The sequence below is a fragment of the Callorhinus ursinus genome, unplaced genomic scaffold, assembly GCF_003265705.2.
Source record: "Callorhinus ursinus isolate GAN/ISIS: 27379988/994484 unplaced genomic scaffold, GSC_fseal_2.0 scaffold68, whole genome shotgun sequence".
In the NCBI taxonomy this organism is placed as follows: Eukaryota; Metazoa; Chordata; class Mammalia; order Carnivora; family Otariidae; genus Callorhinus; species Callorhinus ursinus.
This window is the reverse complement of record NW_027397130.1, coordinates 6123684-6148853: the sequence shown is the minus strand read 5'-3', so window position 1 is coordinate 6148853 and position 25170 is coordinate 6123684. Positions and strand designations below refer to the sequence as shown.

The 25170-nt window shown below is 41.6% G+C and overlaps 1 protein-coding gene across 2 annotated transcripts; it reads right to left on the bottom strand.

Annotated features, from left to right (window-relative positions):
• Positions 1-4748: 4748 nt before the first annotated feature.
• On the bottom strand, positions 4749-20226 carry SUMO2 (small ubiquitin like modifier 2). 2 transcript variants are annotated; one of them, XM_025859864.2, is made up of 4 exons: positions 20039-20216; positions 18308-18439; positions 10775-10846; positions 4749-6896 (listed from the first exon to the last, which is right to left on the bottom strand). In XM_025859864.2, exons 1-4 carry the CDS (start codon positions 20057-20059, stop codon positions 6834-6836), a joined length of 288 nt encoding a protein of 95 aa, XP_025715649.1. In that variant the 5' UTR covers positions 20060-20216; the 3' UTR covers positions 4749-6833. The 2 variants fall into 2 exon arrangements, with proteins under 2 accessions (XP_025715649.1, XP_073742025.1); XM_073885924.1 differs by lacking the exon at positions 10775-10846 and having other exon boundaries at positions 20039-20226.
• Between the last annotated feature and the right edge of the window lie 4944 nt (positions 20227-25170).

The window sequence follows — 25170 nt, the reverse complement described above, 5'->3', positions numbered from 1 at the left end:
TCTCTCTCTGTCAAATAAATAAATAAAATCTTTAAAAAAATAAAAAATAAAAAAAATAAAAAAATAAAAAAAAATAAAAAATAAAATAAAAAAGAATCCTGCCTTAAAGTAAAATTGCCAGAAATTTCCAGAATAACAAGCCTTCTTGTTTACTTGTTCATGTCCTACAACAGTTTTGACTAAAATCACTGTACTCCACTTTTTGCTACAAGTTGGAGATTTGGGGTAAAACAGATATGATAATGACCTTTGCTCCAGATGACCAACTCAACTGAAAATGGGACATTAAAATAAAATTACAATCTGTTCAAAAGATAAACACAGATCAGATCAGGATCAAAAGATTCAAAAGGATGGCTGCTCTCAAAATCATGAAGGTCCATCATTGATTTGTAAAATACATATTGAGGACTCTAAATCAATACAAAATTTGTTCTGAACCCTTAGGTTGACCTAAAAACCTAATGAAATATTAGACAGATGAAATCTTATGACAAGGAATGGTCCAACAGCTATTTCATGACTATAGCAATGTTTTTCAAACGTTTAGGAAGCAGGATCCAAATATATAAACTAGATGAACAGAGCAGCTGTGAGTGAAATCGAGCAGAGGGTCCGGAATCCTGGCCCTTTCCACTTCTCTGTCCCTGGCTGGCCATCTCTCTACTGTCCTCTTGCACAACCCCATGGTTCCAGGCAATTTCAAAACCACTGCCCTATATGTATGTTCCATTTTTCACCTGCTTTTTAAATACAGTGAAGGGGAGCATGAGCAGTTCTCCATACTCTGCATAACTTCTCATGTCTTTAAGCAGTAAGTGCCCCCCTACTATATTCTAAGTACTAGTCTTCCATTTGTAATTCAATTCAGAAAGCCTAGTAATCAGCATTCCCAACAGGTTTTTGTAAACCCAGTATTGTCAGAATTTCCTCAGAACACAATGTATTGTTCTGAAGCAGGTGGCAAGAAATTACTATTTAAAAGAGGTCAAAAAATGTTTAAAGCCTTAATTAATTTTCCTTTAACATGAACAGAAATTCTGTTGGTTTTTAAATTTGTTGCTGGGTATATGGAGAGTTTTATTCAAGAATTCAATGTACAACTTACTGAGAATAATCTGGAAGTTGTTCATCTCTTGAAGCCTACTAAGGTAATAACTAAATTTAAATGAAACACAAAAATATGCACTGACATAGCGTCTCTTAGCTCTCAAGCATCTGTTTTTTGCCTTGAATATTACCAACTTTTTTCTGCATCTCCCATAATTTCAAGGGCCCCAATTTATTCCAGAATGCCAGAGGTAATGGGCAATCTCCAGGGCCTTATTATTGGGATTTACTCTACCTGGATTATGCAATCGGGTTTGAACCAATTTCTTAATGTCTCTCACTCTGATCCAGAACACACATACTAGGCTGAACCCATATGAAATTGCAGTCATTTGACTAATTCTAACCTACAAGAACAGTAATTGTTTATGTTCAACCATAGTTTAATGCATTTTCTTTCTTTTTTGTTTTCTTACATAATCTCTATGCCCAACGTGAGGCTTGAACTCATGACCCTGTGATCCACAGATTGAGCCAGCGAGGCGCCCCAATACATTTTAATATTTTCTATTCCTTCTACTGTTAAAATGCTGCTCTTGTGCTTTTGAACTTCACTAAGTAACCGAATTAATAAATGACTCACTGACAAGTATTTCTAACAAGTTTTCAACCCCAGGATTGCAGGGTGCCCCATGTCACTTCTGTGTGACTTAACCATACATATTTACACATACATTCTGTATCCATCACTCCTAAGCCAAATTTAGTATGCATCTGTCCATTCTTTTCTTAGCTGTATCCTCACACAAAGAAAGGCAAATCAATGGCACAGAGAGACAACTGAAGGCATTTATTTTCTCTTGAAACTCATTTGCCATATAACAAACAAACCACCTGAGATAAGGAAAATGGTGGCCATGTTTTGCCTTCGTCGAAGGTAAACAAAATGGCACATACTCCCTACTAGGTCTGACATGCCACTCTCACACCCTTTTTAATCACTGGATTGTGGAGGGAGAGCATGATTCCTATCTCTCCATTCTTTTCCCCTTCTCTCAGACTGAGCTGAATAAAATGATGTGGATTAAGTTTGTTTGCTTTCCCCAATCCCATGCTATTTCTATATTTAATAAACAAGCAAAAAACTCCCCTAACCCACCTGTCCTGCTCTCCTAGAGATGAATTTGGCCTCCTTTGCAAAAATAATTGCTAAAATTACAAACATCAAATAATTTTAAACAGCATGAACTGAAAAATGTGAGAAAATTCTTCCCTTAATATTCCAAGTTCTGTAACTTGTGGCAAAGTTAGCCACATAATATGCCTTAAAAATACGAACTGCAAGAAAGCAAACACTACATGACAATTCTGAGACTTTAAATGGTTTCATAAAGGCCCCAGAGGTATTGGAAATCCTAAAATGATCTCATACATAGTCACAAGTCACTGCTTACAGGGAAATAACACTTCACATTCCAAATAGATTAAATTCCTAACCTGTTTATATGCTCTATTCTAATTATGTTCCACTCTGAGGAACTTTCTTTAGCTAACCACTTTACAGACTAAAGTCTCACTGTAAAGCACATGTGTGTCCTACTACATGGAGGATCACCCCTCAAATCACCACCTACATAATCAGAATGTTGAAGTATGTTGTGGATGGGTCTTCTAGTTTTTAGAATATTGGAGAATCATTAAAATCCTGAGGACTGTTTTTCCTTAAAGACTCATTAGGGCACAATTTAGCATTAAGCATTTATTAAAAAGCCTACTAACGAGACAAAGATTGAATTGTTTTAGAAACGAATAGAAAATTCTTGGCCTTTTTCATATATGTTAAGTACAAGGCATCGTCACAGATTATGGAATTCTGTTGAAGCCTCAGCATCCTATGGCAGAGCCTTTACTGCATGCTGAAAATAATAACTTTTATTTAAAGAGTTCAGTACGTGGGAGGCATTGTGCTAGGTGGCTGAAACATTTATTTCATGTAATCTTCACCATCCATAAGGTGCTTATTAACTCTTAAGAGTTGTGATGATGCATCCCAGAATTGCTTCTCATTCCATTGCTTTGAAAATAAATACATTTCTAGGGCACCTGGGTGGCTCAGTTGGTTAAGCGACTGCCTTCGGCTCAGGTCATGATCCCGGAGTCCTGGGATCGAGTCCATGGGGCTCCCGGCTCAGCGGGGAGCCTGCTTCTCCCTCTGACCCTCTCCCGTCTCATGCTGTTTCTAATAAATAAATAAAATCTTTAAAAAAAAAAAAAGAAAATACATTTCTAGGGGTAGGACTCAGGCATTGGTATGTTTTTAAAAGCTCAACAGGGGATTCTAATGCAAAACCACAATCCAGAATCACTGTTAGTCATATTTAAAAGCAGCAGTATCTTAACTCAAAAATAACCCTCAGCAGCACAGCTGGCCCTCTCCGATACACCGTAACCCCCACAAGGACGTTGGGAAGACTCTCCAGCAGGCTTCCCTCATATCCAGGGATTCCACCTTCTATTGACCTCCTGCTGGCACAGTCTCCTACAGAACTACACACTATGACCAAAGTCTCCCATTTCTCCTCAAACTGTGCTACTCCTCACCAAGATATCTTCCATTCCACATCATCCCCTTTCGGGAGAATATAAACTGGGTGTTATAGCACAACTAATGAATCACTGAACACTACATCAAAAACTAATGATGTACTGTATGTTGGCTAATCGAATTTAAATAAATACAAAATAAAAAAATAAACTGATCATCAGGTTAAAATAATTTCCACAAAAACATGAACAAGCAAAAAAATGAACCAAACGACTTGACACTCCTATTTCTGAAAAGCTGCTAATACCTTTTGTTTTGGCCTCAAGCAGTGTGCATGAATAGGAGGGGTGCTTTGGAGTAAAAATTCTCTCATTTCCTTGTACAAAACAATGTTCACTTAGATACTATTTGCCGCTTTCAGGATATAAATATGTGGGGTATTAATGTGAGAGCAGCCAGAAAGAGTTTAGCTAAATTGTTCCAATTACTCAAAATGGCAGTATAACTCCCATCATTTGAACCTCCCCTCCAAAGGCAAAAAAATTAAAATGCAAAGATTACTTTCGGTATTTTCAACAATTCACTTATTTTCAAAATGTTCTTTAAGAGTGCGTCTTAGGCACCTGGGTGGCTCAGTCGTTAAGCGTCTGCCTTCTCAGGTCGTGATCCCAGGGTCCTGGGATCGAGCCCCACATCGGGCTCCTTGCTCCTCGGGAAGCCTGCTTTTCTCCCTCTCCCACTCTCCCTGCTTGTGTTCCCTCTCACTGTGTCTCTGTCAAATAAATAAAATCATTAAAAAAAAAAAAAAGTGCGCCTTAGGGGTGCCTGGGTGGCTCAGTTGGTTAAGGCTCTGCCTCCGGCTCAGGTCATTAAGCCTTTGCCTTTGACTCAGGTGATGATCCCAGGGTCCTGGGATGGAGCCCCCGCATAGGGCTTACTGCTCAGCAGGGACGCGGCTTCTCCCTCTCCTGCTCCCGCTCCCCCTGCTTGTGCTGTCAAATAAAATCTTTAAAAAAAATTTTTAAATAAGTAAATAAAGTGCTCCTTAGGGATGCCTAGCTGGCTCAGTTGGGAGGGGGCAATTCTTGATCTTGGGGTCATAAGTTCAAGCCCACGTTGGGTATAGAGATAACTTAAAAAAAAACTCCATAAATTTTTGCATAGAAAAGGTCTTTATGATAGCAACATATGTGAAATAGGGGGAGAACAATGAAGAACAGTTTAACAGTGGTAGTTATACACTGACCCAACTATCAATAAGCTACAACACACCATATTACCAAACAGTGCCCTTTCCAAGCTTTTCCCTCTGGCTTTTAAAATTCCATCCGGTTTTTCTGCTATCAAGTTTATATTCCCCCCAACATGGCAAAAGCTCAGACATTAGTAATTCCTAATTAAACAAGAACCCAATTCAAGACCCTGTACATAATAAAATTCTCTGGCTTGAATTTCAATCCTAATTTTTAGGGCACCACCAAATTCCACCATTCAACAGTACCTACTGCAACAACTCGAGATACACACTTACCTAAGATTTTTTGGGGGCAGGCTTCCCACAGTTTCACAATATAAATTGTAAATGGAGATTGGTAACATACAGGAATAAAAGTTGGTTCAATATTAACTCATATATACAGACTGAAAAAACTATGAAACAGGCGTGCCTTGGCTGTCAGAAGAGCATGCGACTCTTGATCTTAGGTCATGAGTTCAAGCCCCACATTGGGTGCAGAGATTAAATAAAACTTAAAAAACCTACAGAAAACCTGCTGTCTGGGGAAGCTCGTTCACCATAAAAATGGGGGATGTAAAGAAAAAGACCATATTGCAACAGAACGAACTAAGTGAATGACAAGGCATGATAGTACATGGGGACTTGATTCCAAAAGGCCACATTGGTGAATAAGAGGAGTGGAAATTCAGTTTCTTGAGAACCAATATGGAAGAACTGAATTAACAGGGATCAGACCTATTCTCTAGTCCTAGTTTCATAATCCTCCAGCTGTGTGACAAGTAACAACCCTCAGGAACTCAGCTTCCTCATCTCTAAAACGGGTTAAAATTAGGTAATCTAAATCTTTCCAGCTAAAATAATGTTTACTAGTTCTAGAGCTGTTACCCTTCCCCATACATTTGAACTTAAAAACTATGGTGCCCTGCATATTTAAGGCTGTTAAGAGTGGATATATGTGGATAAATATTTTCTGTCCTTCAACATCCTCAAGGAATAAAGACTCTATTTTGGGTTAGGGAATATTTATTCATCAAAGGAGGCTAGAATGGTTGAGTGATTTATCAGCAGACTTAGCAAACTCGACTTTCTCTTAGCTGAGAGAACTGACTCATTCTGCCAGGTAGTGGTTACAGAGGAGAATACTTGGGAGCAAATCCACAACATTATGACCCAATTTTTTTTGCTAGTAAAGTTGCATATCTGAAACAACCTAAGCTTTTTAAACAAAGAGGCTGAAACATCAGTTGCTAGTCATTTATAAACTTTGTTATTCTTTGTTTTGTATCAGTCTGTCAGGAATGCACTGTAGCTTTATTTCTTCCTTGAAATGTTACTTCTAGCAGCCTACTCACTTCATGGTTTTTTCTAAGCTTCTCAATATTCTTCAGAATAAAGAAAACAGCTCATTTTAAACAAGAAGTTTATTTAAACAACAAGACGCTTGACTTGAAGGGAAAACTATCTAGGATTCATTTCTTTTAGAGTAATTTATCCCTACTTAAAGACAGATTGCCCTACATGTAACAGCTACGTACAAAAAAGTTATAAAATTGTCCTTGGTTTTACAATGATAAATGAAAAACATTAAAATTCTCCAATCGAACAAGGTATGCAAGGATTTTTATGTTGTTCTTTTTTTGTTAAACAGTGAGAGCAAAATAACTTACTGGAATATAAAGATAAGAGCTGACTGAGCATGCCACTAATGGAGAGAGAGGGTATTTTCACAGAAGCAGTATTTTCCCCCATCCCATCTCCATTTGATGTCGATCAAAACATACCATTGGCCATTTAGTTAAAAAAAAAAAAATGCAATATGCTTGTGCACATACACAGTTACTTTATGTACAATAAAGGAATGGGGAAGGGGAAAATGAAAGAATAGAGAAAACTATACTGTAGTAGTCAGGATGTGGTGGAACCAAATTGCGGCCTTCTAATTGAGAATGTCTTCTTGGTCTGGAGGAACAGAGTTCTGGAGTAAAGTAGCAGGTTCCCTTTTTAGTAGATACCTCCTGTCTGCTGCTGGAACACATCAATTGTATCTTCATCCTCCATTTCCAACTGGCATACGAGAGAAGAAAAACAAATGGAAGGCCACTGATTATCAGCTCTTAAGATTTGTAACTCTCAAGTACCCCAAAAACTGCATAAGTTCCACCCAATTTCAGTGTTCATTATTGTGGACATCCCATAGATTAATGTAGCATCAGTCAAATTAATTTTTCACTTGGTCTTCCTTATATGAAGATTATAGAAAACTTAGTTTTTAAGTGAAAAAGCTGGGGAGCACCTGGGTGGCTCAGTTGGTTAAGCATCTGCCTTCGGCTAGGGTCATGATCCCAGGGTCCTGGGATCAAGGTCCACATCTGGCTCTCTGCTCAGCGGGGAGTCTGCTTCTCCCTCTCCTTCTGCCCCTCTTCCCTGCTTGTGCCCCCCCTCAAATAAATAGAATCTTAAAAAATAAGAATTTTAAGTGAAAAAGCTGAATATGTGCACGAGTTAAATTGCCTCACTTTTTAATTAAAAATAAAAATGTTATAAAAATGACAAAATAAATTTATCACTTATCATAATGATAAAAATAAAAAATGATATAAAAGGGCGCCTGGGTGGCTCAGTCATTAAGCGTCTGCCTTAGGCTTGGGTCATGATCCCAGGGTCCTGGGATTGAGCCCTGAATTAGGCTCCCTGCTCAGCGAGAAGCCTGCTTCTCCCTCTCCCCCACTCCCCCTGCTTGTGTTCCTGCTCTCGCTGTCTCTCTCTCTGTCAAATAAATAAATAAAATCTTAAAAAAAAAGACATAAAAAATAAATGGAAATAAGAATATGTGTAAAGGGTCTCACTGCAATGTTTAGATGAGCAAAAGACTGGAAATAACCTAAATTATCAATAAAAACTCAAAGAAATGTGGTACTCTCTTAACATGAAATACCACACAGATTTACACGTGCAGAAATGGAACTATCCCTAACATATAACATTAGGCTAAAAACAAACTTAAGGGGCGCCTGGGTGGCTCAGCTGGTTGAGCGACTGCCTTCGGCTCAGGTCATGATCCTGGAGTCCTGGGATTGAGTCCCATGTCGGGCTCCCTGCTCAGCAGGGAGTCTGCTTCTCCCTCTGACCCTCTTCCCTCTCGTGCTCTCTGTCTCTCATTCTCTCTCTGTCAAATAAATAAAATCTTTAAAAAAAAATAAAAAAAAAAAACAAACTTAAAAACTAGATAGCAGAGTGTCTGAGTGGCTCAGTCAGTTGGGCGTCCGACTCTCAATTTCAGCTTGGTCATGATCTCAGGGTGGTGAGATCCAGCCCTGAGTTGGGCTCCAGGCTCAGCACAGTCTGCCTGGGATCCTCTCTCCCCCCTTTCCCTCTCCACCTCCCTTTGCTCATGCTCAATAAATAAATATATAAAATCTTAAAAAAAAAAAAAAAAGATGGCAAAAGTGGTTACAATAGGGGCGCCTGGGTGGCTCAGTCGTTAGGCGTCTGCCTTCGGCTCAGGTCATGATCCCAGGGTCCTGGGATCGAGCCCCGCATCGGGCTCCCTGCTCAGCGGGAAGCCTGCTTCTCCCTCTCCCACTCCCCCTGCTTGTGTTCCCTCTCTCGCTGTGTCTCTCTGTCAAATAAATAAAATCTAAAAAAAAAAGTGGTTACAAAATGACTATATTTGTATTTCTAAAAGTGTGTGTTTGTGTGTGCACATGCAGGCATAGCATGAATGCATCCTGGCATGTGCAGAAAGCATTACAGTTAGCTATGTGCAGTAAGGGAAGGAATATGTGTAAGGACAAACTTACTAAAAAACTACTTTAAATTTTAAACTGCAACTCACAACCTAAGATTGCAAGGCTCACTACCCACACATTACACATAAAAGAACCATCCTTTCTACCACAGTAGAAAAATCTTGGTACATATGGCAATGCTATGAAGTAAATAACCTTTGTAACAGTTTATTATGCTGAGGGCACCTGGGTGGCTCAGTTGCTAAGCGTCTGCCTTCGGCTCAGGTCATGATCCCAGAGTCCTGGGATCGAGCCCTGCATCAGGCTCCCTACTCCATGGGAAGCCTGCTTCTCCCTCTCCCACTCCCCCGGCTTGTGTTCCCTCTCTTGCTGTGTCTCTGTCAAATAAATAAATAAAATCTTAAAAAAAAAAGTTTATTATGTTCATAATTACCCTAAAAAAATACATTCTAAAAACTGGTAATTTGGGGGGAGAAAAACAAAAACAAAAATCAAGAACCCTGGATACCTAAAGACAAGAAAGGGAATCATTTCTAACAAAGTTCAAATACACTAAAAGTAGGACTATGGCATTAAAATGTTAATGACTAAGTCTCAATTCCCTCTTTTGTAAATTGGAATAGCATTCAGTTATGAGAATTAAATGAGTCGAAGAGAATATTTAAAGAACAGTGAGCACATAATTATATTACTATTAAAACTGGTCATTAAGATGTTCTAATTTATACTTCTATTTAATAAACACTGGGAGAATAATTCTAAAATGAATCAATTTCATTCTACAGTTAAATTCAATTTCAAATACTCAAAGGAGTTCGATTCCACATTCAATGTAAGGATTTTATAATGCAGTTCTGAACAAATCCTCCTCACAGTTTAATATCTGCAGCCAGCAATGTAGAGACAAGAACTTGTTTTTGGTGGTGGGTGAGAACATCAAAAGACAGCAAATACATTCTAAACATTCAAGTTTAGCATAATAGGTTTTTATTCTTTTTAAACCATCAAAACATGTCTTCAGCCTATCTACTAAAATAAAACCCCCAGGATGTTACATTTATAGTAAAAGTTGAAATGCCTTCAAAGGATAGAAGAGTTTTTCCTGTCTCTCATTCACCAAGAGAATTCAGCTCCTCCTTGTGGCTACCTACTATAACTGCTTCTTAGAGACTCATCACAGGAAATTACTTGAAAATATTCTTCCCTCAATTACAAACTAGACATTAAAAAAAAATTTTTTTTAAAGATTTTATTTATTTGACAGAGAGAGACACAGCGAGAGAGGGAACACAAGCAGGGGGAGTGAGAGAGGAGAAGCAGGCCTCCCGCAGAGCAGGGAGCCCAATGCGGGGCTCGATCCCAGGACCCGGGGATCATGACCTGAGCCAAAGGCAGACGCTTAACGGCTGAGCCACCCAGGTGCCCCAACATTTCAAATTTTTGAAGGTTATCAACAAAACCACAACCAGGGTAGGCTGCTTCACTCCTACCATATTTACCACTTTCTAGTTTTTATGGACTGATAAATTTAAAAGTAGAAGGGCTCCAATTTAAACTTCTATCAAAATATTTTTTCCCTAAACTGTAAGTCTTGAGTGGAACCCGAGAGGGTAAAAACAAAGACAAAGAGCTTCTGCCATAGAAGACCACCCAGCTGATATCTTACAAAGTGACATGTGAAGAGAGAAAGGGATCAGACAGCGTCACCTTTTGCAGAGGCTTTGGAAAGCCACCTACTATCAAGAACCCTACTGATCAAGCTAAACCATCAAGATACACTTCCAGTTAGAGCCCCAAGATCCCTTTAGTTCACTAGGACAGCTAAAAGAGATTTCAGCATGAGAAGTAAAAAAGGCTCAGGATCAACAGCCAACCAATCACCTGTGCGGGAACCCGGAGTATGATCAAGAGCTATAGCAACAAAAACAGCATTCTGAATTATTTTCTCCAAATAATGCTGGCAATAGGAAAGAATGGATTAAATTAAATGACCTGTCAGCTTTACAAAATGGTAACTGGATATTTAGAAACCAGTGACATATCCTGAAGAAATACTAATATTCATGATATTTTAGAGTTTTGCACTCTGGTGAAAAACTATATTCCAATGTCTAAAAGTTTACAAATAAAAACAAGGCTGTTGAGAAAATTACAAAACATTGACTTTTCTAGTTAGCACAAAGAGATTTTTACCTGTGCAGGTGTGTCTGTTTCATTGATTGGCTGCCCATCAAATCGGAATCTGATCTGCCTCATTGACAAACCCTACAAGAGAGTTTAAAAGCAGTAAGAATGCAAAGAAACAGTAAGAACTAAAATTATATGCATACTTAGCCATAAATATATTAAAAGAGAAACCTAAATAAACAATCATCAACATGTTAACATTTCTGTGTGGATAAAAAGATTTGGCATGACTTTCACACTTTCTCTGAACTATGTTTGAACTTCTTTGGAAAAATGATTTTTTAAAAAGATTTTATTTATTTAATTGAGAGAGAGAGAGAGAACAAGCTGGGGGAGGAGCAGAGGGAGAGAGAAAAGCAGACTCCCCACTGAGCAGGCTGACTTGGGGCTTGATCCTGGGATTCCAGGATCATGACCTAAGCCGAAGGCAGATGCTGAAACGACTGACCACCTGGGTGCCCCAAAAATGATTTTTTAAAAAAGGTCTTTTTAGGGGCACCTGGGTGGCTCAGTTGGTTAAGTAGCCAACTCTTGATTTTGACTCAGATCACAATCTCAGGATTGTGAGATGGAGCCCCAAGTCAGGCTCTGTGCTCAGCACAGAGTCTACTTGAGATTCTCTCTCCCTCTCCCTGTGCCCCTCCCTCAACTCACACTCTCACTCTCTCAAATAAATAAATCTTAAAAAAAAGGTCGTTCAAAAAAGCTGTATTACTTTGGAGACCACAGCTACTCCAAGCTTGAATAGATTATAGCTTCAAACTACTTTTTTTTTTTTAAAGATTTTATTTATTCATGAGAGACAGAGGCAGAGGGAGAAGCAGGCTTTCCGCAGAGCAAGAGAGCCAGATACTGGACTTGATCCCAGGACCCTGGGATCATGACCTGAGCCAAAGGCAGACGCTTAACGACTGAGCCAGGCGCCCCAAACTGCTTTTAAATCAATTAGAAAGATACTGAAATTTAAAGTAACATATTTGCACAGCAACATATATGCATTTAAAGAGCTCTCCGAAAAGGGGGAAAAAACCCCACCCTTAATAATGAAAACTGGAAGTCACCTAAATAAATGTAATGATTAAAATTTTGCCTTAAAGCTACTTAACCTTCATTTGTATCCAAACAATTCCTATCACCAAGCAAGAGTAACCTATGTCAAAACCCAGCACAATGTTAGGCACACCACAAGAATTCAACAAGTTCTTACCCTTGGGGGGTAATCAACATTTCCACCATAACTGTCCTAAAACCATCCATAAGCACATAAGCTTAAAACTGTGGAATACCTCAAAAGAACCACCTGCTTTTTATATTCCTTCTCAGTATTTACCCAGACCAGCAATGATAATTTGTCAACCTCTCACTAAAAAGTAAGCTCCAGGAGGGACAAGAACCTAAGACTGTCGTGGTTATATTGCATTCCTTGCACACAGTAGGTGCTCACGGGTAGGTTACTGATGGAATAAAATGGATAAAAAGCAGTATCTACCTTACCATGCTTCATTTTATTTAAAAATAAATCTAAAGCTATTAAGTTGAGGAGCTTTATTACAAAAAGGGAATTTTAAAATTACATTACTAGAGTTTAGCCTCAAGAAATTTTTTATATTTAAGGAGATAAATGAGCCCCTTCTGCAAAAGAGATTCCAAAGTTTTACTCATCATTACCTACCTGAGGCAGGAGTGGGGAAAAGGGGAAAGGAACAAAGTAGCAAAGCTGGTAACTGCAGCCAAATGAAGACAAGAGAGAAAATATAAGAGTATCTTATACTCTTTATACTATACTTTCCATATACTACATAAGGATTTTCCTTTATACTATACTCTCTTTATACTATACTTTCCCTAAGAGGAAAATAAAGTATCTTTGGAGATATGCTGTGAATATGAAAAGAGCTTTGAAGGAAGCATCCTACAAAAAAAATCACTCCTGTATCATACTCAAATCACAAACTATAATTGTTACACAAATCCCTGCTTCAACTTAACTGAGTTCCTAGGACTAGAATATTGAAACAAAGTGCTCAATACTTTATGACACCTGTATTCCTTTACTTAACATGGATTCATTAAGTCTGTCTTTAAAACTACCTCTAACATGAAGATCCTATTACCTTCCTTTAAAACTCTAGTCTGTGACACATAACACTTTCAGACTAGCCTTTGTCTTGAGGAATAAAGCAATTCCCAGACCAGATAGGGGACATCCACAACCTTAATTCAGTCCTCAGGACATCCAAATTTAATTTGTGATTATGCAAAGCAACCATGAATTAAATGCAAGCCATTAACTACTAACTATACATTTGCAAACACTCCATTGAAGATCCATTGCTTTAACAAAATACTAAGCCATATGCTGGGTTCTTCCTCTACTATATCCAGTGGAAGGTCCTAAGGTCAATGGCATGGCTGTTCAAAACAAGAGGGGAAAAAAACACAAATCCAGAACACACAACATATTCCTTTATTACTACCTGTTTGCATGCTTTTCCTTAACAATAAAATGTTTTATTTTGCTAAGATCAAAAGTCCAAAATTCAGGAGACTTGCCTTTCAGATTCCATGAATCCTGTAAATTCAAACAATGAATTTACATTAAACCCGTATTTGGGTTCCACTTCTGAGCAAACTTTGTCTCAGCTTTAGCTTCAGAGTTGTACCACAGAAGAGCTCTGTGAGGTTATCTCTTTGGATCCCTATTTCTTCATTTCACAAAAATGAACAGGACTAAACCAATCAATGAGCCTGGGCTCTCTGAAGCCACTTAACATTCCATGAAAGAATCTGTTATAGTATATGCACACTAGAGTGGAAGAGTATGCCCTCAGCCAAAAGCTATACAGCTGACAAAGTGGGCAAACTCAATTCTACATGTGAAAAGAAAATTTATTTACAAACCAACCTCTGGAGGCAGTTTGAATTTTCTCTATCATTTTGTAAGCATTTATTGAACACACTCTATATGTAGGTAGTGGTTTAAGTTCTAGAGAAATAGTAAACAAAAAGGCCCTATGCTCATGTAGCTTACATTTTTTTAAAAAAGATTTTATTTATTTATTTGACAGAGAGAGAGACAGCGAGAGCAGGAACACAAGCAGGGGGAGTGGGAGAGGGAGAAGCAGGCTTCCCGCTGAGCAGGGAGCCTGTTGCGGGGCTCGATCCCAGGACCCTGGGATCATGACCTGAGCCGAAGGCAGATGCTTAATGACTGAGCCACCCAGGCGCCCCATGTAGCTTACATTTTAATGGAGAGACAAATACAGACAGTGATCAATACAAAAAACAAAAACAGTGAGAGGACCGAGTAATGGGAGCAGAAACACTCTGAATTAATCAGGAAAGTCTCCGAAGTTAGTAATCAACCAATAGTGGAATAAAATGGTTGAGGGCTCAGCACTATCCAAGAGAAATATGTGAGCTACATATGTAATTTTTAATTTTTCTAATTGCCACATTAAAAAGCAGGTAAAATTTTAGATTTATTTATTTACTCATTTGAAACAGAGAGATACAGAGAGAGAGAGCACGAGCAGAGGGAGTTGCAGAGAGAGAGAGGGAGAAGCACGCTCTCCGCTGAGCAGGGAGCCGGATGTGGGACTTGATCCCAGGACCCTGGGATCCTGACCTGAGCCGAAGGCAGAGGCTTAACCATCTGACCACCTAGGCGCCCCAAGCAGGTAAAATTTTAAATGTTGTAAATCAATGTTAAAAATCCTTTTGTTTTGGGGCGCCTGGGTGGCTCAGTTGGTTAGGCGACTGCCTTCGGCTCAGGTCATGATCCCAGGGTCCTGGGATCGAGCCCCGCATCGGGCTCCCTGCTCGGCGGGAAGCCTGCTTCTCCCTCTCCCACTCCCCCTGCTTGTGTTCCCTCTCTCGCTGTCTCTCTGTCAATTAAATAAATAAAATTTAAAAAAAAATCCTTTTGTTTTAGGCGCCTGGGTGGCTCAGTTGGTTAAGCAACTGCCTTCAGCTCAGGTCATGATCCTGGAGTCCCGGGATCGAGTCCCACACTGGGCTCCCTGCTGGGCGGGGAGTCTGCTTCTCCCTCTGACCCTCCTCCCTCTCTCTCATTCTCTCTTGCAAATAAATAAAAAATCCTTTTAACATGTAATTGACACTTGAAAAATTAAGATATTTTACTTTTCCCACTATAAGTTTTCAAAATCTGGCATATATTGTACACTTTCCGGCACATATTAATTTGGACTAGCCATATTTCAGGAGGTAAACAGTCACACGTGGCTTGTGACTACTGTTTTGAACAGTACAGGTTTAAGTAGAGAACAGAATTTGTTGATGGATTTTATAGGAGTTATAAAACATCAAGGATGATCCCAAGATTTTGACCTCCCAACTAAATGTAACATAGTGCTATTTATTGAGAAGGGACACCAGAGAAAAAGATTTCTACGAGTAGAATCAAAAGTCTTCTTTTGCACATTCAATTTGAGATGCCTATTAGACATCTACTGGAACTCCTCCAAAGATCCAATGCCAACTAAGTTCATTAGAAAGTAAATATGAGTATTCAATTAATCTTGATAAGAAATCCTTAGTCAAGAATCCTCAACTGTCAAAACAAAAAAACAAAAAGCCACCTTTAGCTATGCAAATTAGATTGGATAAATATTTTAGACTTTTGGGACGCCTGGGTGGCTCAGTTGTTAAGCGTCTGCCTTCGGCTCAGGTCATGATCCCGGGGTCCTGGGATCGAGCCCCGCATTGGGCTCCCTGCTCGGCGGGAGGCCTGCTTCTCCCTCTCCCACTCTCCCTGCTTGTGTTCCCTCTCTCGCTGTGTCTTTGTCAAATAAATAAAGTCTTAAAAAAAAAAATTTAGACCTTTGAAAGGCTATACCTACACTTAAAAAGCAGGGATCAGCCCAATTATGTGACACTTTAACTCCCTCTTCCTTAGAATGAGAGAAGTAAACATTTGAAAAGTAAACAGGGATCTTGTTTAATCAAAACTCTGAGGTTATTCCTAATTTAAAAAGAAAATGGGAACTAATCTTTCCAAATTTTCCTGAATCTTATCTTCAAATTATATTTGCATTCCAAGTGATATGCAGTAGAATTCTATTTTTTAATGGATTACCATGCTTCTTTTTACCCTAGTGCAAATTAAGAGTGGCCCCAAGTTTAGTCAACTTAAACCTAACTGAAAAATTTTCACTTTATTTACGTGAGTAATGCACTAAAAAAAATTTTTTTTTGACAGAGAAACAGTGACAGCAGGAACAACAAGTAGGGGGAGTGGGAGAGGGAGAAGCAGGCCACCTGCCAAGCAGGGAGACCGATGCAGGGTCCATCCCAGGACCCTGGGATCATGACCCCAGCCAAAGGCAGACGCTCAACGACTGAGCCACCCAGGCGCCCCAATACACTAAATTTTAACATACCAGGAAAATCGCCAAATTCTTGATTGACCCACTAACTCAATCTTACAGAACAATCTCGTATAAAGACATCTGCAATATGGGATGTGCTATGTGTCTGTTTTTCTGGCATACGGTATAAGCCCCAGCACATGGTAGGCATCTGATAAATATCAGATAAGTAAAAAGTTCCTTTGGGGCCCCTACAAGAAATACAGGAAGTCTTAAATATTAACAGTCTAGGATTAATAGAGATTATCAATAGATATGTATAATAAAATGTTAATGGTTAAGCTAGGTGGTAAGTACACAGGTATTCAATGAAAAGTTTTTTCAACTTTGCATTACAGTTGAGTTTCCATATTAAGTTTTGAAAAACAGGACCGTTTAAAAAATGTATGACCATTTAAAATCTAAAATTTAGTAACAAGAAAAGATAGGCAGAGAATTTTATTGAAAACCACCAAATCTAGGGCACCTGGGTGGCTCAGCTGTTGAGCGTCTGCCTTCGGCTTGGGTCGTGATCCCGGGGTCCTGGAATCGAGCCCCACATCGGGCTCCCTGCTCCCCAGGAAGCCTGCTTCTCCCTCTCCCACTCCCCCTGCTTGTGTTCCTGCTCTTGCTGTGTCTCTGTCAAATAAATAAAATATTAAAAAAAAAAAGAAAGAAAACCACTAAATCTAAGCATGAGTTTCTACTTTGTAAATGGTATGCTGTGTAAAAGTTCTACAAGATTACCTTTTAAAATTCCCCTGTAACCTGAAGGGGCACTAGTGTTCAAATATGGAAGACGCTAGAGCAAAAAATTCTTTAGCACAAGTAGGAAGTACATATTTATTAGTATGTGGAGGGATTTCGCCAAAATTCTTCAAATAAGAGTACACTGAAAACCATTATCTTTTAAAGAACTATAGGGGTGCCTGGGTGGCTCAGTCATTAAGCATCTGCCTTTGGCTTGGGTCATGGTCCCAGGGCCCTGGGATGGAGCCCCACATCCGGTTCCCTGCTCGGCGGGAAGCCTGCTTCTCCCTCTCCCACTCCCCCTGCTTGTGTTCCTGCTCTCACTATCTGTCAAAAAAATAAATGAAATCTTAAAAAAAAAAAAAAAAACTTTAAGATTAGTTTATGTATGAAGATAAAAGAATCATAAGCACAGTATTCTATTATAAATAAATTAGGCATAAAACAAAGTTTCAATCTCAAAGTTTATCCTCAGTTTCTTCCAAATGCCCTTAGAGCTCATGCAGGAAGTCCAAATATCAGCTCAAACTCAATCTCCCAACTTCTACACGTTTAAGTCTTACTCTATCTGGAGCCTATTTTTAGGACAATTTGCAATGCAGACAACTTGTTTTTGTCTAAAAGAATGACTTTCCCAACTTTTATGTTATACATTCAAAGTTGAATTAAAAAAAAATACTTCTGCCAGGTTATAATTGAATATAGGTACCAGAGTTTTTGTTATACTTGCAAAAGTCATCTTTAAAGTTGCCTCCGTATTGTTACAGATTCAACCTCACAAAAGGAAGCTTCTTTGTCTTAAACTCTGCACTCACCTCCCAGCATCTATTCATCTCTACTTCCTCTTCTTGCTGTCCATTTACTAATTTCTGAGTAAAATGCAAATGTCCCTATAACATAGGAATGTTTCTGCCTGACTCAGGAGGTTAAATTTCTTGACATCTACCATTATTTAAGAAAATATTACAATTTTACATGCTTCAGGAAAATTGCAGTGTTGTTAAACTCACAATTTAATTTCCAAATTTGCTTAAATGCTCAAAATAAAATGTTTTGATGTGACACAAATTTTAAATGGATTAAGAAAAAAAGAGCCTAACAAGAAATTTTATCAAGATCCTTCTTATTCTCTTATAAAAGTAAAATCTCATCCCCTGAGGAACAAATTTTGTGCTGTGGCTATGATTTGATGAATTCTGGCATAGGACTAGAATCATATAGAATATTAACCAAACCATCCTAAGGACTTTCATGAAGCATCAGCATACCAAGGGTAGGATAGAACTGATATGTCAAGTATATAAGTACATTCATTCAACTGAAAGATAATATTATGCCAGTCTACTTTCTATTCTTCAAAAAAATAAGGTTTGTTTTTTCTTAATAAGTTTTATTGGAAGTGCGTATGTCAGTTCCTCACCTGTCGTTCACAATAGGCTTTCATTAGTTTACTAAGTGGTGTATGCCTCTTAATCTTAAACTGCACCACAGAACCATCCTGCCCCGCCACCTTCAAATTAATATGATCGTTGTTCTCAGTCTTGACTCCTTCCTGTTGAAAGAAAAATAAAAGTATAATTTGGAAAATGTGAAAAACAAACACCTTTTAAAGTAGCAGCAGCCCAACTTGCTTCAGAAATCAACAGGTTTCTCATTCTGTATGATAAAAGAGTATACAGCTGTTTTCAGCCGCTGAAATCAATCTGAAAGATGAAAAATCCTGGAGCAATGATATTAAATAGCTGTCACAGAAACGGAAGAGTAGCCTACATGCAATACCATCAGCGAAAACCATTGACTTTTATCGATGGGTCCCACTCAATTCACTAAAAGGCGCTCCTGCATCTGAATTTTCTAAAATGGCATATTTTAACCTGCAGAATATGTCATTTCCCTTAAAAAGATTAAAAATAACCATCCTGTCTCTTTATAAAGCGCTTTAAGTACAGAATAAGTACAAGGATAAAAATCTAAAACTTGCAACTGAAACTCATTACAACTGTCTTGTTAAAAAGTTACTAAACTCAATTTAATAACTTGTATCTCAACTACATTAAAAAAAAAAACTGAGGAATATCCCTCGATTCTCTCTGAAGCAGCGGTAGTAACTTAGAACCACTATTCATGTTTGCCTCTATTAGCAGCCTCACTTTTATTTTCAGTTAAGAGCTTATTCTCCCCTCCCCTTTGTTGTCATGGGTCAAATGCAGTTTTCTTCCAAATCTTCCTTGTAGATTTCCACCCAACCTGAAGTTCACCAAAATCAAGGGCTGATGTAATTCCGTAGCCCCCAAGTCACTTCAGAAAGGAAAGGGGAGGGGGTGTCACAGAACAAACCCTACGAAAGTCCCGTGTGCCAGGAAGAAGTGTGTGCCTTACTCCTCACGGGAAGAGCCTCCCGGTGCCTCAAAACCCGCGTTAAAAAGTTAAGCCCTACCAAGTCTTTCTGCTCGCACCTCTGCCTCCAACTTCTCGAAACCGCATGGTCTCCGCAGGTTAGGGGTGATCTGGCACCCAGGGAAAAGCCCCTGCCCAGCCCCCTGGGGACCCCGAAGCCAGGAAAGTGGGAAATACTCCCCGGGAATCCCCGAACCCCGGGCCCTCACGACGGCCCGATGGGGAACCCATCGGCAGCCCATTGATTCTCCTCGAGCCCTGGCCAGGCCAGCGCGGCGCGGGGCAGGGGTCCCCAGATGCCCGCAGCCCCCCATCCCTGAGGGGGAGGCCCGGGGTGGAGGGAACTCCCCGCCACCGCGGAGGCGGCAACACCCGCCCCGGCGCGGGGTCCGCGGAGGGTGGGGACACCGCGCGCCCTAACGCCCCTCCGCACGCGCGCCCAGCCGGCCGGGCCGGAGGAGCTCCGCTCGCGGCCGGTGGGCCCGCGGGCGTCCGCGATTCGCCCGCCCTACTCGCGCCCGGCGCGCACTCCGAGGCGGTCGGGGGCGGGGGAGGGCGGCGGGGCCTCCTCCGGCGCGGGAGGGAGGAAGAGGGGAGGGAGGAAAATGGCGCGGAGCGCCCGGGCCTGAACCGCGGCCGTCCCCGTGGGGGGCCCAGGAAGGCGCGGGGAGCCCGCGGCGGGCTCGGGCCGGACCCCGGCCAGCGCCGTGACCCCGACCGCGCGGCGAGCCGAGGAAGCCAGCGCCGAGCTCACCTTGGGCTTTTCGTCGGCCATAGCGAGCGCCGGAGTCTCCTCAGCTGCCGCTTCACAAAAGAGGTACCAGGTCCGCACCGAACGAGCACACAAGCAGCACCAGGAGCGGCAGAAGAAGGAGGCGGCAGCGGTGGAGGAGGGAGAGGGCGCGCGCACGTCGTGCGCTCCCTCCCCCCACCCTGCGTGCGCGAGCACGAGCCGCCGGGGCTTCCCATTGGTTGCCGCTTCGCGGGAGCGCGCAACGCTTACATAACCACCCCCACCCCCCGCCTCGCACCGCCCTGGCCTGGGCCCGGCGCCCGCCAGGCCGGCGGGAAGAGGCGCGGACACGCGCACCCGGCCCGCCGCGGGGGCGCGCCTGGCTCTGGGCGGGGCTGTATTGTCCTCCTTCTGTGGTGGAGCTTAATCAAAATGGCTTCCAGCTGGTCCTCGGTGGGGACGAGGAGGCTTGAGGCCTAGACGTGAGACTCAGGCCGGGGAAGGCAGACTGAGTAGAGGAGAAGGGGGAAGCCTAAGTAAAAGCCCCAGCAGGAGGTTCTGGGAAAAAACCATCTTGTTTGGTGACCCAAATGCAGCTTTCCCCACGGTTGGAGGAACATCACACTCACTCAGCCTCTCATCCTTTGAATTTTAAAGCTTCAGCCTCAACCCGCTTCCCACCGGGCTCTTGCTTCAGTGCGGTGCCTACTTGCTTCTTGCTGGTAAACCCGTACTTTGCTAGCTGAGGAAAAATTTTCATCCTACAAACTCCTTACTCATGGCCTGGCTCCCAACCTCCAAGAGGAAACAGGATCTGTAAGAGTGAACCACTCAATAGCCAGATTCCAAACCAATCGGTCAGGTTAAAAAAACAGAAGTAGGTCCCTCTTAGGAACAATCCTGACTTCAGGGCAGTGGATTCCTCCCGGTACTCTCGGTAGGTTTTATTATTTCCTTCATCCTGTGCTTTCTTCCACTCCTCCCTTAGCATAGAAAAAGACTCTCTTGATTCTGTTTCCTTCTTCCATCTCACTCCATTCTTGGCCAAACGTCTTGAAAAACTGTCCATGCCAGCTGCCTCCACTCCCTCACCTCCCACTCACTCCTCAATCCACGGCAATCTGGTGCTGTCCCTAGAGCTCTGCTAAAACTGCTCTCTGCAAGGTCACCACAGGCTTCTGTGCTGAATCCAGTGTGCCTCCCCGTTCCTCACTCCTCTCAACTCCCTCCCTGTGACTTTGGGCTGTTGACTCAGGCCGGTCCTTGATCCCTTTGCAATTCTTTTCCTCGTCAGCCCTTCCCTTAAATGTTCCTTGCATTTTGTTTTAGATCCTCTTCTCTTATCATTCTATTCCCTCTCCTGGGATGATTTCACCCACCTTCTATTACCACCTATTAGCTGATTCTCAAATACGTATTTCTAAACTAGATCTTGTTCTGATCTTCCAACCCATAAATCCAGCTGACCTGTGAACATCTTCACTTGGATGTCCCAGAGACACCACAAACTCAGCAAATCTCAACTAAAATTCCTCACTTCACCTTCCGGGAACTGCCCTTCTCCTTTGAGTTCTTGGTTCACTGAATGGCACACCATTACAACTATTGCTCCTCCAAGCCGGAGAGCCAGGGGGCGTCCTTGACTTCCTGCTCTTCTTCACCCTCGCCGGTCCCCATCCAAAGGATCTTTGAGTCTAGTCTATTCCACCTTCTAAATACCTACCAAATCTAGCTACTTCTCTTCAGCCTCTGTCTGGTCTCTGGGCTAGTCTCATTTGCTGGGCTTCCAGCTGATCCTCCATGGGGAAGAGGAGGCTTAAGGTGCTAGGTGTAAGACAGGCCAAGGAAAGCAAATTGATCAGGGCAGGCAGGTGAAGCCTGAATTCAAGTCTGCTTACCCCAAGGCTACTGCAATAGCCTCCTGTTTTTTTTTTTTTTTTTTTTTCTTCAGCTAAGACAGCAGAAGAGATGATTTATTGTACACGTGTTACATCCAGCCACAAATGAAAACAGAATTAGTCCCGAAAGTCACAGGTCCAGGGCAAAGGACCAAAAGGGACTGTTTTGGTATGAACAAGGCAGGTCTCTTCAAAGGTGGTCGTTGCGATCAGATGGCGATGATCTAGAGCCCTTGAATCAAGCTCTAGAAAGTAGGCATGCAGTCCAACAATTGGTACCAGCGTCCCTGGCCTCTGGCTTTCCTTATTTCTGCTCCTGTGGCTCCATGGGTGCACAAGCTAGCGGTTTACTTGGACCTCTGCCTCATCTTTCTTCTTTTACGCTTCAGCCTGCGCATTCGCTTCTTCCTCCACTTGGCTCTCATGGCGCAGAGGTTTCCAAGAAGATGGCGCTAAGGCCGAGAGAGCCAGCCTCCTGTTTTTTTTTTTTTATTATTATTTTTCTAAGGTATGTCTCTCTTGTGCCTATATATTTGAGTGGATCAGAATCATCTGGGGTACCATTTTTTGTTTGTTTTTGTTTGTTTTGTTTTGTTTTGTTTTAAGCAAGCTCTACTCCCAACTTGGAGCTTGAACTCACCTCCCTGAGATCAAGAGGTGCATGCTCTACCACCTGAGGCAGATGGGGGCCCCTAGGGTACCAGTTTAAATGCCTATTCTTAGAAAAATAAAATTAAGTAAATGCATATTCTTGGGCAATGTGGCTCTTGAATCCCCCATTTTTTTTTAAGATTTTATTTATTTGACAGAGAGAGAGAGACAGCGAGAGAGGGAACACAAGCCAGAGGGAGAGACTGAGAAGCACGCTTCCTGCTGAGCAGAGAGCCGGATGTGGGGCTCGATCCCAGGACCCTGGGATCATGACCTGAGCCAAAGGCAGATGCTTAATGACTGAGCCGCCCAGGCGCCCCTAGAATCCCCCATTTTTAACAAGCTTGCCTGGTGATTCTTACACACACTTGTCTGAGAACCATAAACCATTCTTTTTTTTTTTTTTTAGAATTTTTATTTATTTGACAGAGAGAGAGAGAGCACAAGCAGAGGAGTAGTAGGTAGAAGGAGAGGGAAAAGCAGGCTCCCCGATGAGCAAGGAGCCACGTGTGGGGCTCGATCCCAGGGTCCTGGGATCATGACCTGAGCTGAAGGCACTTAACCGACTGAGCCACCCAGGCACCCCACAAACCATTCTAAAGTAAAAACGAGGGCGCCTGGATGGCTCAGTTGGTTAAGCGACTGCCTTCAGTTCAGGTCATGATCCTGGAGTCCCAGGACGGAGTCCCGCATCCAGCTCCCTGCTCAGCAGGGAGTCACCTTCTCCCTCTGACCCCCCCCCCTCATGCTCTCTCTCATTCTCTCTCTCAAATAAACTTTTTTATTTTAAATAATTTTTAATTTATTTTTTAAAAGATTTTTATTTATTTATTTATTTGACAGAGAGAGACACAGCGAGAGAGGGAACACAAGCAGGGGGAGTGGGAGAGGGAGAAGCAGGCTTCCCTCAGAGCAAGGAGCCCAATGCGGCGCTTGATCCCAGTACCCTGGGATCATGACCTGAGGCAAAGGCAAACGCTTAACGACTAAGCCACCCAGGCAGCCCAATAAATAAAATCTTTAAAAAATAATAATAATTAAAAAAATAAAGTAAAAACAAAAGTTTTTGCCACTCCTTGGTTCAGTGGCAATCCTCTGCCTTGAAGGGTAAAGTCCAAAATTCTTATAAGACCTACAGAGCCCTTTGAGAGCTAATCCAGGCTAACCATTCTAGCTCTTTCTCATCATTTCCTCCTGGAAGTCTCTGCTTCAGTCATATTCAATTACGTGGGGTTCCTGAATGTGCCAGCTCTCTATCAACTCCAAGCTTTTGTCCATTGTAGATACTCAAAGATTCACTGAATGAGTAAATAAATTGAAGCTATCCCTATGTGTAAGGTCATATGCTAGGCACTGGGCAAAGTCCCTGACTCAAATAACTTATAATCAGGCCGGGGGTGGGTATAATCAGGCCATACACAAGAAGTGAAAGGGGAAGAGAACCAACTGCCCTGCTCAGGCACTGAGTGGGGCGTTACTAATATTAGCTCATTTTCTCCTTAAACAAACCCTTCCAAGTAGGTGTAGTATATATTTTCTACTGAGGGTCAAAGGAGTTAAGTAACTTGCCCAATATCACACAGCTGGCAAGTAGTGTTGATTGAGCTTCTACTGTATGCCAGGGAATGAACAAGCTGGGTGCTATGCCAGGTACTATAGAGAAAGAGAGATGCTATCCTTGCTCTCCTGAACCTAGGTCTTCTTTTGCCATCACGTACCTTCCCAGCCTGATAAGACTGGAGAACCATCAAAAAGGAATATGTCGTGTTAAACTTACTCTTATTAATATATGAGGGCCTCCAATAATCAAATGGTTGTTTAGTCGTTAGCTTTTGGGCGACAGGTGTGTCTTACAATATCCTTCCTCTTCAAAGTTATGCTAAATTACAAAATCACCTCCAGGCAAAGGAGGAGCTCCTATAAAAAGTAGTTAAGCATATTCAAATGTGTGAGCATATATATTCCAATGGCACGGGTGCCTGGGTGGCTCAGTTGGTTAAGCGTCTGCTTTCAGCTCAGGTCACGATCCCAGGGAACTGGGATTGAACCCTGCATCAGGCTCCCTGCTCAGCGGGGAGTCTGCTTCTCTCTCTCCTGCTCCCCTGCTTGTGTGCTCTCTTTCTCTCTCCCTCCCTCTCAGATAAATAAATACAATCTTAAAAAAAAAAAAAGAAAAAATATTTTCCAATGGCAGACCGGAATTCTGTGAGTTGAACCTAGGGAATCTACTGAAGTTGTATACTAGGAGTCCTTTTCCAATTTCCAAGGGGGAAATATGTGAAAAGATAGAAATTTCCCAACATAAAATTTCTCCCTTCATCATTTTTATAGGGGTGGGAAGGGAGTGGCTGGGCACTGGAAGAGGGTGCTTTAGAATAAGAAAGTAGAAGGGGTAACAAATACAGAAAAGAACAATGGCAGATGTTCATCGAGTGATTATTATCTGGGGATTCTATACTAAGCCTTTGATCCTCACAAAACCTCTATTATTTTCCCCATTTTACAGATGAAGAAAATAAGACAGAATGGTTGGGCAACTTGGTCACCTGGCTGGAAGTAGCAGAGCCAGAATCCTGTGCAATTCAGACTTTCCAACTCAGAGCC

Excerpts from the sequence above, each read along its gene's own strand:
- SUMO2 (XM_025859864.2), bottom strand. The coding sequence starts at position 20,059 with ATGGCCGACGAAAAGCCCAAG. Across the intron at positions 18,440-20,038 it reads TGGCCGACGAAAAGCCCAAG|GAAGGAGTCAAGACTGAGAA; the intron begins GTGAGCTCGGCG and ends TTCTTTCAACAG. Across the intron at positions 6,897-10,774 it reads AAACAGACACACCTGCACAG|TTGGAAATGGAGGATGAAGA; the intron begins GTAAAAATCTCT and ends CTCGTATGCCAG.